The 14,972-nt window shown below is 42.3% G+C and overlaps 1 protein-coding gene across 2 annotated transcripts in view; it reads left to right on the top strand.

The window, feature by feature from the left end:
- The first annotated feature begins 8,115 nt into the window (after positions 1-8,115).
- Positions 8,116-14,972, top strand: part of LOC107297906 (zinc finger protein 420-like) — a 14,641-nt gene continuing 7,784 nt past the window's right edge. The window contains exons 1-2 of one of the 2 annotated variants that reach the window (XM_029286407.1): positions 8,116-8,131; positions 10,643-11,275. In XM_029286407.1, the coding sequence (XP_029142240.1) occupies positions 10,966-11,275 (310 nt within the window). In that variant the 5' untranslated portion in view covers positions 8,116-8,131; positions 10,643-10,965. Of the gene's footprint in view, positions 8,132-9,293; positions 9,343-10,642; positions 11,276-14,972 lie in introns of those variants that run through there. The other variant, XM_029286406.1, reaches the window with a different exon arrangement.

Consider the following 14,972-nt stretch of genomic DNA (forward strand, 5'->3'; position numbering starts at 1 on the left):
CCGGCTCACCCATTGTGGTAGTTGTTGGGGGGGGTTGTTATAGTGGCGGTTCTCGAATCCTTCCCAGGATCCAAGCAGCAGCTGGATGGTAAGTTCAGGACAGATTGGAGGAGACATCGGGAGCAAGTAGGTTTCCTCTACGGTGTAATAGCAGAAAAGCAACTAAGTTGAAATATATTGGCTGCTACTTATTCCTTCCCTCCCCACATTTTATTCCAGTGGTGCTGCACGCTTTAAAAGTGGTGCCTGCAAAGTTCTGCTAGTTGGAAGATTTAAATGTCTCGTTCACTTTAGAGTTGACGCCTTGTGTTTTTTTATGATCGTGTTCTTTTCTTGGCAAGTGAGGAGTTTCATAGGCAAAACCGGTGATTTAAATGTTGAGGATGCCTTGCATAACATTTCCTTTAAATTAAGCCGAAAAGTTTGAACGTACCCATTTCTGGGACATTTTTCTGGCTGAAATACAAATATATTTTCTACATACTATATCTATCTATCCATCCACACACACACACAATATATCCGTATTTCCTTTGTGCCAGATATATTTGAAAATAACAATTTATAATGCTAAGAATTTGTGATTTATTGTGATTTATTCAAGTCCACAAGAGAATGTCATGATTGTGTGGATATTTGAAATTAGATCTAGCTAGTCTTCTATATGACAAATGAATCATAATTGATGTTCATGGTTAATCCAGCATTTTCACATGATTTTTTTCACATGATTTTTTTCATGCTTGTTGTTTTCACATTTTATATCCAATCATTAAACTAAGCCTTTTCTGTGACTATTATAGACAAAAGAAGATGCCAAGAAAAGTGCCAAGAAGATGCCAAGAGAGATCAAAAGCAGAACTAAAAAGGAAAGTGAATCAATCCTGCAATTAAAATCCTTCCAATTCGTCCAGAAAACAACAAAACATTTCTGTACCTGATGGACAAGGGAGATAGTAACTGAAAAGAGTATTAACCCTGAAAAAAATTGAGTATGTGGAACTCAATGAAACACTCCACAAAAAAGTCAAAGGAAAAGGTCATTTGCAAATTCAGAAAAGATGGAAGCATCTGGAAATCAATGGAGAAGACACGTGGATAACTGGGTGTGGCAAGCAGACATGCAAGACTCGCTCTGTGAAGAAAGAATGAGTAGCTTGAATGAAAACATCATCCAAGAAGGGATCCAAAATATTTTTGACCTCCTCAATAAACCAAGAATATCAGTGGTGGAAAAGCCCCATGAATCTACATGTTGTGAGGATAGTATGGATTGCAGATCGCAACTGATTGTCCATGAAAAGATCCACATCAGACAGAAGCCAAATAAATTTTCTGAGTGTGGGAAATTGTTTTGCTACAGCCCACACCCATTTAAGGAGAAAATGACCTACACTGGAGAGAATACGTACAAATACTCACAATGTGACAGCAGCTTTTGCAAGGACACCACCCTAGCGATACACCAGAGGACTAACACAGAGGAGAAACAGTATACAGGTCTGGATTATGGGAAATGTTTCGGTCAGAATTCCAACCTGGTGATACACCAAAGGACTCACACAGGGGAGAAACCATATGAGTGTCCTGATTGTGGAAAACGTTTTAGCCAGAATTCCTATCTATTGGTACACCAAAGGACACACACAGGGGAGAAACCATATGAGTGTCCAGATTGTGGGAAAACTTTCAGTCAGAATTCCCACCTGGTGATACACCAGAGGACTCACACAGGAGAGAAACCTTATGAGTGTCCAGATTGTGGGAAAAGTTTCAGTTGGAATTCCAGCTTGGTGATACATCAGAGAACTCACACAGGAGAGAAACCATATGAATGTCAGGATTGTGGTAAAAGTTTCAGTAGAAATTCTCACCTTGTGATACACCAGATGATTCACACAGGAGAAAAACCATACAAGTGTCTGGATTGTGGGAAAGGTTTCAGCTGGAATTCCCACCTAGTAATACATCAAAGAATACACACTGGTGAGAAACCATATGGGTGTCCTGTTTGTGAGAAAAGTTTCAATCAGAAATCTGATCTGATGCTGCACCAGAGGACTCACAGTGGGGAGAAACCATATAAATGTCCTGTTTGTGGGAAAGCTTTCAATCGGAATTCCCACCTGGTGACACATCAGAGCACACACGCTGGAATGAAACCGTATGAATGTCTAGAATGCAGGAAAACGTTTAGTCGGAATTCTGAGCTGGTGATACACCAGAGAACTCACACAGGGGAGAAACCGTATGAGTGTCTGGAATGTGGGAAAAGTTTCAGTCAGAATTCCCACCTGATGACACACCATAGAACTCACACAGGAGAGAAACCATATGAGTGTCCAGAGTGTGGGAAAGGTTTCAGTATTAGGTCTAACCTTATAAATCATGTAGGTTTACACACAGGGGAGAAACCTTTCAAATGCTCAGAGTGTGGACGGTGCTTCACATACTATTCCTGCCTTGCTGCACACAAAAAAATCCACCTGAGGCAGAAAGCGATGAGTGTAAAAAAGGCTTGAATTTCATTTCTGATTTTCCATTACATTAAGTACAGGTAGTCCTCTACTTACGACCACAACTGGACCCAAAATTTCTGTTGCTAAGCGAGACATTTGTTAAGTGATGTTTGCCCCATTTTATGACCTTTCTTGCCACAGTTGTTAAATGAATCGCTGCAGTTAAGTTAGTAAGAGTGTTGCTAAGTGAATCTGGATTGTACATTGAGTTTGCTTGCTTAAAGGTCACAAAAGCTGATCACATGACCCCGGGACACTGCAACCGTCATAAATATGAACCAGTTGCCAAGCATCTGACTGGATCATGTGACCACGGGGATGCTGCAACAATCGTGTGAAAAATGGTCATAAGTCACTTTTTTCAGTGCTGTCGTAACTTTGAATGGTCACTAAATGAACTGTTGTAAGTCGAGGACTACCTATAAAGGAGGGAGTTTGTAGCAGTAAAATAATCATTGTAAATTTTCACATGTAAAGGCTATTGAATGTGATGTGTTGGAAAAGTTTAGAGAAAAAGGAGTTCTGGTTTTCAGAGTAGGATATTCAAGTTTACTTTCAACTCCTGCTGTGATCTCCTTTGCTTGGAGGTTGCCTCTTAGCCTTTGACAGCTGTTGGGTGATACACAGCCAATTTTGTAACAGATTTGTTGTGGGCAATGGTGGAGATCTGAGAAAAATAGTTGTAGGGTGGTAAAAGTTTCGTTTCTAGAAATGCATTGTGTAAGAACCATGAATAACTTTTGACAAGGAATATGAGCCATGTCTGCATGGCTGTAAAAATTGGGGAAAGGGAATGCAGAGCTTTCCTCCCAACACACAAGAGATTTCTCCCGTTCTTTTATTCCACTCTCGGCTTATTTTCAATATAGCTAAGAAAAAAAAATCCCTACAAGCAAAGAGGAAAATTACTGGTAGTCCTGGACTTACGACCACAATTGAACCCAAAATTTCTGTTGTTAAGTGAGACATTTGTTAAGTGAGTTTTCCCTCATTTTATGATCTTCACTTTTGTTAAGTGAATCGCTGCAGTCGTTAAATTAGTAACCCGGTTGTTAAGTGAATCTGGCTTCCCCATTGACTTTGCCTGTCAGAAGGTCACAAAAAAGATAATCATGTGATCCGGGACATGGCGACGGTCATAAATATGAGCCAGTTGCCAAGCATCTGAATTGTGATCACATGATCATGGGAATGCTGCAAAGGTTGTAACTCTGGAAAAGCTGTCATAAGTCACTTTTTTCAGTGCCACGGTAGCTTTAAACGGTCACTAAACAAGCTTGTAAGTCGAGGACTATTTGTGTTTGGAACAAAGGGATGCAGATGGATGAACCGGATTTTTTTCTGACTTTAGAAGATACCAAAGAATTCAAGTTTTGTTCATTTCCAGTTTAAAGATCAATTTATATTATGATGCCCCCCTGACTCTGGACTCAGAGAAACAACAGAGCATGTGCTTCTCTGGTGGCTGTATTTTGGGAATGTTTGTACCGAGCTCATCTCACCCTTATTGCATAAATACTCAGGGTGCATGTGACAATTCTCCACCTCCTTGCTGCTTTCAGGTAGTAACCCTGATACTACGTATGATGTTGCAGGTTCTGTAAAGTAGCACTTTACACAATTTGTCAGATGATGGATGACCTGTGCCATAAACTAGTCTTAATGAGCATCCAGCTTATCATATTAGGCCAGACGTAGGCAACCTTGGCTCTTTTTATGACTCGTGGACTTCAACTCCCAGAATTCCTGAGCCAGCCATGCTGAGGGGAAAGGGAGAAGTTTCCAAGCTGAGCCATGCTGGCTTAGGATTTCTGGGAGTTGAAGTCCACAAGTCATGAAGGGGCCAAAGTTTCCCCCATGCTGGCTCAGGAATTCTGGGAGTTGAAGTCCATGAGTCATAAAAGAGCCAAGGTTGCCTACCCCTGTACTAGGCTTTGGTCACTGACAGGTTTAATCTGCCACATACTAACCTTTATGCTCCCTAAACCCAACTCGTGTTCCTATCCCTCCTTTTAGATTCCATTTAGACATCTGATTTTATATATGCTCTCTTTCTTTTGGCTGTTTATAATAATCATTATTCTTAGACTTTGTTTTCTGTGTTTTATAACTAAACGTAACCCCACAATCCTTATGATGGTCTTTCGCCGTAATAAAGATTTGATTTGATTTTGTCAGTTTATATATAATACTTTTTTTTCCCCTAGTGGGTCACATTGCATATGAATTCTTTGCAGAAAGACACCCAACAATCTGGACCAGGCCAAGGGTGTGGAGGAACTGGGAGGTCTTTAAGCTCCAGGCGGTTTCAAACATTTTCTCTTTCTTTGTCAAGGAGCCATTCTACATTTTCCTCTTTTTTTATTCCCCTTCCCTGCTTAAAGTCATATTTTACAACATTAGAGTTTCAGAGCTGTGAGCTACCCTGCACATTTACTGGAGATCCTGAGGGCGGGGCGCCTCTCCCAAAGTTTGTTTTTGTTACACTTTAAATTATAAGAAATGCAGCAGGGGTGGGGTTGCCCTCCAGGAGGAATGAAGAAAGGTAGCATCAGCTGGAGGTAAGACACGGACGGAGGGAGATGGAGAGTGGAAGGATTCTTATGTGCTTTTGTGACTTTGAAGTTCTGGGATTTGTGCAATGTGGGCTTTGTGTTCTTAAGGAATGTTTGGCAATTTCTATTTGGCTGATGGCTGATGTCTCCTGTTAGCTTCTATTGCTCTGCTATTGTTAGCTGTAAGTTTTGCTGCAAGGGATTTTGAAGTATTTTTCTCCTGAATGGATTTTGCCTGTAGCATTCCTTTACTTATGAATGGAGCCATTTGGGGAGGCTGCCGTAGCCGGCAGCCAATACTTACTACATTTTTTTTCTTCCTTAAGTGCGCTCATTAACTTTCCTTTCTAGCCAGTAGCTAATTCTTAAAGGGGAATGTGCCTTTTTAAGCTAGTTCCCTCAGCAGCTTCATTTTTCTGTCTCTGGAGGCTTTTCCTTGTTTGATGAATATATGGAAGAGGGAAAATATGGGGGGGGGGTGTTCAAATTCTTCCTTCAGAAGGAGGTGGCCATGAGAAAGAGGGATGCAGGGAAGGAGGGAGGGAGGGAAGGAAGGAAGTCCCGCCTTAGCACTTGGCCATTAGCAGCCCTGCCATTGGCTTTGCTTGTCAAAAGGTTGCAAAAAGGGATCATATGACCCTGGAACACTGTAATCATCATAAATGTGAAGCAGTTGCCAAGCATCCAAATATAAATTACATGACCATGGGCATGCTGCAATAGTCATAAGTGTGAAAAATGGTCATAAGTCATTTCAGTGCAATTGCAACTTTGACAGGTTTTTTGTTTTTTTTGGTCATCAAGTTTTTGACACCTTGCTAGGTGGTACTCAAATATTGCCATAGCCCAGTGGTTCTCAACCTTTTTAATGCCGCGACCCCAACCGGTCGTAAGTCGAGGACTAAACCAGTCGTAAGTCGAGGACTACCCAACCGGTCGTAAGTCGAGGACTTTCCCTGCCCGGGAGTGACGCGCATGCATGGTTCCGCCCCCTGCTTAGGCCGAGGCATAGCTGGCAAGCGGCAGAGACGGAGCAGGCCGACCACCAGCTGGCCCAGCCCAAGGGAGGTAAGGCACCCGCCGGAAAAGGGGGAAAAAATGGCGGACAAAAAAAATGGTGGACAGCCTTGCTTGGCGACCCCCGTGAAATGGTCGATCGACCCCAAATGGGGTCCCGACCCACAGGTTGAGAACCACTGCCATAGCCTAAAAGTGGTACAGTCGGTGAAAAGGTTGAAAAGCCCTGGACTAGATGACCTCCAATGTCCCTTCCAACTTTATTGTTGTTGTTGTTATTATTATTATTATTATTATTATTATTATTATTATTATTATTATTATTATTATTATTATTATTATTATTTTGGATGGAACCTTGTAAGGGTAGGCAAGGTGGATGGTATGACGTGTGTGAGTTCCGGCACTTTTTTTTTTTTTTTTTTACAAAAAAAGCACTGCTGAAATCTAACTCCTTTGGAAACTGGGAAGGCTGCTGGTAGCAATTCTCCCCTCTAGTAAGATTCAGGCTCCTCAATAATACAGACAGGATGATCACATGTATCTCCTATCTAGATGTGCTTCAGACAGAATGCTGGTGGACATTTCCAGGTTTGTCGCATGTCTGATTATTAATAGGATGAAGCTGGCAATCATTTAGGGCTTCACACACAAACAAGTCGTTCATGAACGTTTTGGGGTCAGCTGACCCCGGCTAATCTTGTGAAGCTAAATAGGGACAAGCTTCATTCTTCAAGTATCCCTCAGTAGGTTTTGAGAGGTTGCACCCCCCAAAAATCAATAAATGGCTAGAACAATCTTCACCAATCCCCAAGAGAGGCATATTTTTTTCTCTGCCTGTTTGCACATAGTTTTCCCCCTCAAGGATTCTTTCCCTTGGCTTAGTGCCCGCTTTTGGTAAAATAGCAGCTGGTTCAGTTGCAATGGCCATATGAATAATCCCTGGGAAACTCAAAAGAACCGGTTAGGGATCGATCATCGGTAGTTGAATTGAAGGCACATAGGCAAGAAAAACCAAATGTACAGGTATAGTATAGGGGGTACCTTGCTCAATAGTAGTAACTGTGAGAGGGACTTCGGAGTCCTAGTGGACAATCACTTAAATATNTGTGTGTGTGTGTATAGTGGGGTAGATTTGTAGGATGCTTTTTCCTTATGCAGCTTACATGCTAACAGTCTTGTTTTCCCATCAGAAATGTTCCGTAAATTCCATAAATCCCACTTCTACAATTGATGTCAAAATTAATTACAGTAAATTCTGCAGGCTTTGAATATTTCTTATACAAGTGGTCCTCACTGAACAATTGTCTGCTTAATGACTGTTTGAAGTTAGAATGGCACTGGAAAAAAAAATAACTTTGTAGCCTGTCTTCAAACTTTACAACTATTGCAAATGTCCTTGCGATCATCACGCGATTGCGGTTCACAGGCGCTTCACAATTGGCAGGCGTTTACCACAATTACAGTGTCCCGCAGAGATGCGATTGCCATTTGCGCACTTCACGGCGAGCTTGCAACAGAGTCGATGAAAAAAGCCAGCGGTAAAATTGCAAACTGCAGTCGCGGTAATATTTCATTTAGCAACTGCAGGGGATTCGCTTAGCACAGGGGTAGGCAACCTTGGCTCTTTTATGACTCGTGGACTTCAACTCCCAGAATTCCTGAGCCAGCCATGCTGAGGGGAAAGGGAGAGGTTTCCAAGCTGAGCTATGCTGACTCTGGAATTCTGGGAGTTGAAGTCCACGAGTCATGAAAGAGCCAAGGTTGCCTACCCCTGGCTTAGCAACTGCAACCGGTTATGAAGGCATTAAAATCGGACAAGCGTGTTTTTTTCAGCCTCATGTCGCTGGATGGCGCTCTAAAGATCAGCAACACCGGCGCCTAGATCGGCGGCTTCTAAGGAAGAGCATTAAAGTATTGGATTGCTAGAGAGGATTTGGAGAAGGGCAGGGGAACTTCCTCTTCAGGTCCCCCCCCCCAGGATGGTGTCGTAGAGGGCTGTTCTCGTGCTGTTCCCGGGATCTATGCAGCCGCTGGAAGGTGAGTTGTGGGCAGGTCGGAGGCGAAGCCGGGAGCAAGTAGTGGGGCTGCTCGGTTTCCTCCGCGGGGTGGAAGCAGCGAAGCAACGAGGCTGAAACATTCTCAGCTTCTACATATTCATGCCCTCCNTGTGTGTGTGTGTATAGTGGGGTAGATTTGTAGGATGCTTTTTCCTTATGCAGCTTACATGCTAACAGTCTTGTTTTCCCATCAGAAATGTTCCGTAAATTCCATAAATCCCACTTCTACAATTGATGTCAAAATTAATTACAGTAAATTCTGCAGGCTTTGAATATTTCTTATACAAGTGGTCCTCACTGAACAATTGCCTGCTTAATGACTGTTTGAAGTTAGAATGGCACTGGGGGAAAAAAATAACTTTGTAGCCTGTCTTCAAACTTTACAACTATTGCAAATGTCCTTGCGATCATCAAGCGATTGCGGTTCACAGGCGCTTCACAATTGGCAGGCGTTTACCACAATTACAGTGTCCCGCAGAGATGCGATTGCCATTTGCGCACTTCACGGCGAGCTTGCAACAGAGTCGATGAAAAAAGCCAGCGGTAAAATTGCACACTGCAGTCGCGGTAATATTTCATTTAGCAATTGCAGGGGATTCGCTTAGCAACTGCAACCGGTTATGAAGGCATTAAAATCGGACAAGCGTGTTTTTTTCAGCCTCAGGTCGCTAGATGGCGCTCTAAAGATCAGCAACACCGGCGCCTAGAAAGCCGCCGATATAAGCGGCGGCTTCTAAGGAAGAGCATTAAAGTATTGGATTGCTAGAGAGGATTTGGAGAAGGGCAGGGGAACTTCCTCTTCAGGTCCCCCCCCCCAAGAGGATGGTGTCGTAGAGGGCTGTTCTCGTGCTGTTCCCGGGATCTATGCAGCCGCTGGAAGGTGAGTTGTGGGCAGGTCGGAGGCGAAGCCGGGAGCAAGTAGTGGGGCTGCTCGGTTTCCTCCGATCGGACAAGCGTGTTTTTTTCAGCCTCAGGTCGCTAGATGGCGCTCTAAAGATCAGCAACACCGGCGCCTAGAAAGCCGCCGATATAAGCGGCGGCTTCTAAGGAAGAGCATTAAAGTATTGGATTGCTAGAGAGGATTTGGAGAAGGGCAGGGGAACTTCCTCTTCAGGTCCCCCCCCCCCAAGAGGATGGTGTCGTAGAGGGCTGTTCTCGTGCTGTTCCCGGGATCTATGCAGCCGCTGGAAGGTGAGTTGTGGGCAGGTCGGAGGCGAAGCCGGGAGCAAGTAGTGGGGCTGCTCGGTTTCCTCCGCGGGGTGGAAGCAGCGAAGCAACGAGGCTGAAACATTCTCAGCTTCTACATATTCATGCCCTCCCCAAACTTTGTTCCAGTGGTGCTGCATGATTTAAAAGTTGTTGCTGTTCAGTTGCTAACTCGTGTCTGACTCTTCGCGACCCCATGGACTCCATAGCATGCCGGGGGTGGGTGGGGCGCGAGTCTGCCCAAATTCATGTTCATTGCATCGAAGACACTATCAGTGTTTCTCAACCTTGACAATTTTAAGTCATGTGGACTTCAACTCCCAGAATTCCACAGCCAGCAATGCTGGCTGTGGAATTCTGGGAGTTGAAGTCCACATGCCTTAAAATTGTCAAGGTTGAGAAACACAGCTAGCTATCTCATCCTCTCCCGTCCGCTTCTCCTTTTGCCTTCCGTCTTTCCCAACATCGGGGTCTTTTCCAAGGAGTCCTCTCTGCTCGTTAGGTGGCCAAAGTATTTGAGCTTCAGCTTCAATATCTGTCCTTCCAAAGGACAGTCAGGGTTGATTTCCTTTAGGATCGACTGATCCGATCTCCTCGCAGTTCTAGGGAGACTCAAGAATATTCTCCAGCACCACAATGTGAAAGCATCAATTCTTCAGCACTCAGCCTTCCTTATGGCATTTTAAAATTGCTGCCTTCAACTTTCTGCTGGTTGGGAGATTTTAAATTTCTGCTTTACCTTGTGCTTTTTTAAAAAAAAAAAATCAGTGTGTTATTTTCATGGGCAAAACTGGTGCTTTAAATCTTGCAGAGGCTTTGGGCACCATTTCTTCTGTTAAAGGCCCACCCCAATTAGACCAAAAAGGTTTGAGTGTACCCACAGTTGGGACATATGTCAGGTTGAAATGCACATAGACTTTTGACCTGCATTCATTTATAGGTGTATCCAAATGAAACCATGCATTCATGTATAGGTGTATCCACATTTCTCTTTATGTGAATATATTTGTATTTGTGTAACCTTTGCTCAGCATTTCCAGTTTGATTTCATATTAACATTTTTTAATGTAAGAATTTGTGATTTACTGAAGTCCAAAAGAGAATTTCATAATTGAGTGGATATTTGAACTTGGATCTTGCTAGTCTTCTATGTGTAAAATGAATCAAAATGTTAGAGATTAGATTGACTTTTGATTGTAATATATCGTTTTTTTCTTGTTTTCTCATGTTGTGCACCCATTTTATATGCACCCATTAAACTAAGTGTTTTATGTGAATCTTGCAGACAATGAAGACACCAAGAAGGGCATTCTGACCAATTGAGAATCACAAGCAGCATTAAAAAACAAAGCAAATCTATCCTGCAATCAAAATGTATTCCGTTTCTTCAAGAAAACCACAAAAACTTTCTCCTTCCACAGCAAGTAACAGATAAAAGAGAGAATAACAGGAAGAGAGTTTTGTGCTGGAAATAATTGATGATGTGAAACTCAAACCACTCTACAAAAGATCAGAGTGGATCGTTTCTAAATTCAGAAAAAGAAGGAAATATCTAGAAATCAGTGGAGAGGAAGGAGTTACTTGTGTAGCCACGTAGGTCACATAATCATGGAAGCCCCGTGCTGTGAAGAAAGGAAGAGTAGCTTGATTCAAAACAGCATCCAAGAAGGGATCCAAAATATTTTTGACCTTCAGAATCCAGGAATATCATTGGTGGAAAAGCACCACAGGTGTGCATATTGTGGGGAAAAGACAGATTGCAGATCAGAGTTGATTATGCATGAGAGGAACCATACTGAAGAAAAGTTCTCCCAGTGCCCTCAATGTGGCAAAAACTTTACAAAGCATGCTACTCTAGTGATACACAAGAGAAGTCAAATGGCGGAGAAGCTGTACGAGTGTCTGGATTGTGAGAAAAGTTACAGTAGTGATTCAAGCCTGTTGATACACCAGAAGACTCACACAAGAGAGAAACTGTATTTTTGCCCAGACTGTGGGAAAAGTTTCACTCGGAATTCCCACTTGGTGATACACCAGAGGACTCACACAGGAGAAAAACCGTATGAGTGTCCAGATTGTGGGAAAAGTTTCAGCCAGTATTGCCACCTGGTGATACACCAGAGGACTCACACGGGAGAGAAACCATATAAGTGTCTTGATTGTGGGAAAAGTTTCATTCAGAATTCCGACCTGGTGATACATAAGAGGATTCACACTGGGGAAAAACCATACGTGTGTCTGGATTGTGGGAAAAGTTTCAGTCGGAATTCCTACCTGGTGGTACACCATAGGACTCACACAGGGGAGAAACCGTATGAGTGTCTGGAATGTGGAAAGGCTTTCGGTCGAAATTCCGAGCTGATGATACACAAGAGGACTCACACTGGGGAGAAACCATATGAATGTCCGGATTGTGGGAAAAGCTTCAGTCAGAATTCCCACCTGGTGGTGCACCATAGAACTCATACAGGAGAGAAACCATATGAGTGTCCAGATTGTGGGAAAGGTTTCAGCACTAGGTGTAAACTTATAAATCATGTAGGTTTACACACAGGGGAGAAACCTTTTAAATGCCTAGAGTGTGGACGGTGTTTCACGCATCATTCTTGTCTTACTGCACACAAAAAAATTCATATGAGACAGAAGGTGACTGGTGTAGAGAAGGCTTAAATTTCATTTCTGATCTTCTATGGGAAATGCAGCTGAGAAATTAACTGTTTAATTTCTGGCCTGATTCCGCTTTAGTCAAAGGTGTCTCGGTATTAGATATGAGTGAGGAGGGAAAAGAATTGGAAAATGTTAGTTTGATAAAGACTAGCTACCTCTATATGGTTATCAGAAGATGTTAACGGATAGTTACTTTTCAAGAAATAGTACAATTGCTGCAATGAAATTTTGAGTGTTTTTTCAGTAATGATCATAGAAATGCTACATGCAGCATTTCAGCTTTCTATCTCAATGTGTTCCAAATTGCGAGCGCCAGAATTCCTCAGCCAGGATATCTCTTGAATAAAATATTTTAAAGTGATAGTCAACATTTCTGATTGGCCTCTGAAATCTGCTACAGGTGCTAAAAATACATTACAAAAAAAAAATCACAGCATTCCTATTTCCTTAGAGCAGTGTTTCTCAACCTTGACAATTTTAAGGCATGTGGACTTCAACTCCCAGAATTGCTGGCTGTGGAATTCTGGGAGTTGAAGTCCACATGCCTTAAAATTGTCAAGGTTGAGAAACACTGCCTTAGAGATTGGGAAACCTCAAATATGACAACAGGAATAAAAAGAGGTAAAGTACGTTCGAAGAAATTCAGTGCAAGGAGAATCTCTGCTCAAATTGTGGCTAGGATGAAGTGCAGAATGTAGAAGATCTGAGGGAAGTATCCAGCAATGACAAAAGCTCTGTAAAGTTTGATGGCTATTAAACATGATGGATAAGAAGTATATTGAGTTGTGGAGGAAAGGGGTTATGGTTTTGAGCATAGAATCTTCAAGGTTTATTAGCAACTCTTGGCTGTAATATTGTTTGCTTGGAGGGACTTGCTTGTTAGCTTTCTCCCACTGTTAATGAAAGATCAATTATTGTTGTGGAAAATATGGCTTAAACCTCTTGGTCACTTATAATAGCAATAGCACAGACTTATATATCGCTTCCAGGTGCTTTATAGTCCTCTCTAATGGTTTACAAAGTCAGCATATTGCCCCCAACTATCTGGTTCCTTATTTTACCGACCCCAGAAAGATGGAAGGCTGAGTCACCCTTGAACTAGTCAGGATCGAACTCCTGGCAGTGGGCAAAGTCAGCCTGCAATACTACACCGTAACCACTGCACAACCAGTGTATAATATACAGAAAGCAATTCTAAAGGCAAAAATGGAGAAAAGAAAAGCAGCCTTGTTTCCTTAAACAACAATCATGATGCTATCTTCATCCCCCTCAAAACAGATCATGGATCAGGGCAACAACCTTGGGAGGAAGTATTGAGTTGAAGTGTTTGAAGCAGGTGGAACTCAATGAGACATTACGGAAGAAAGCCAAAGTCCCCATTTCGGGAGGAAGGGGACCGTGGTTTGATTGAAAATGCCATTCAGCAGGGAATTGAGCAGCTCTTTGATCTTTTTTGAAAATCTAAGAAGATCCGTGGTGCAGAAGCCCCCCAAATGTTCATATTATGAGCTGCAGATTGCCAGCTGTTTATTCATGAGAGGATCTACACTGGAGGGAAAAAAACCCATGTAGATCAGTGTTTCTCAACCTTGACAATTTTAAGGCATGTGGACTTCAACTCCCAGAATTCCACAGCCAGCTGGCTGTGGAATTCTGGGAGTTGAAGTCCACATGCCTTAAAATTGTCAAGGTTGAGAAACACTGATGTAGATGCTCTTGAGTGTGGCAAAAGGTTTGGTCAAAAACAGCTCCCTGGTGGTTGACTGAAGGAGCCACCTTTGATATACAGATAAAAGAATTTCAGGTCCAGTGACAGACCTGGGAGCTCTAATAACTGCAGAGCATTTGGGGGAAGAGAGACTGGTGTCCAGAAGAGCCAGGTTGGTTAGGCTCCAAATAGCGTTGAGTTTTTGGAAGAAACGTTGCATGGAGTATTTCTGACTCTACAGCCAGTTCTGCTTCTTCTGGTTATTCCAATCCATTCTCCTCTTTTCAACCTTCACTTTTCTTCCAACAATTTGAATTCCATGACTGTCCTCGGGCACTGAATTGCTCTTGAGTCTCCCTCCTTCATTTTTTTTAAGTTTTCACTTTCCATAAATGTTACTTTTACATGTATGTAAATCATGGGGCACTTCAGAGCCTACTAACTCCACTCATGCAAATGGACGATGCTATTTTGACTTTTTTTTTTTAAAAAAAAGGGAGAGCAGAGGCCCCCAACGTGGAGGGGAACCACTGGGAGCACAAATTTGTGTTTGGATCAATCCTTTTGAATTGAAAACTGCTCAATAAAAGTTTTAACGCCAGGGATTATTTTTTTTCCCGCACCTGCTCTCAGTTATCAAGCTACTGGGTTAAAGGAACCCCCTTGACACAGGATCCAGGGAAAAGAAAAGATGAACATTCAGGTGAAAATGTTAGAATATGATACGTAGAAATCCTACTATGCTGTATTGTTCTTCCTATTTTACAGCGTGCTTTCTGTGGGATTACAGGGCACGCTGCCCAAAGTTCTCTCCAGTCAAAGCAGTCACAAGTTGAAACAGACGGACGGACGGATAGATAGATGGATAGATGGATAGATAGATGATTAGATAGATGATTAGATAGAGGGATAGATAGATGATTAGATAGATTAGATGGATAGATGATTAGATAGATAATGATTGGATGGTGGATAGGGATAGATGGATAGATAGATGATTAGATAGATAATGATTGGATGGTGGATAGGGATAGATGGATAGATAGATGATTAGATAGATGGATAGATTAGATAGATGGATAGATAGATTAGATAGATGGATAGATGATTAGATAGATTAGATAGAGGGATAGATAGATGATTAGATAGATGATTAGATGGATAGATGATTAGAGATAGATGATTAGATAGATAATGATTAGATGGATGGATAGGGATAGATGGATAGATGATTAGATAG

Source organism: Protobothrops mucrosquamatus, unplaced genomic scaffold (assembly GCF_001527695.2).
Source record: "Protobothrops mucrosquamatus isolate PMUCROS unplaced genomic scaffold, P.Mucros_1.0 scaffold3584, whole genome shotgun sequence".
Lineage (NCBI taxonomy): Eukaryota > Metazoa > Chordata > Lepidosauria > Squamata > Viperidae > Protobothrops > Protobothrops mucrosquamatus.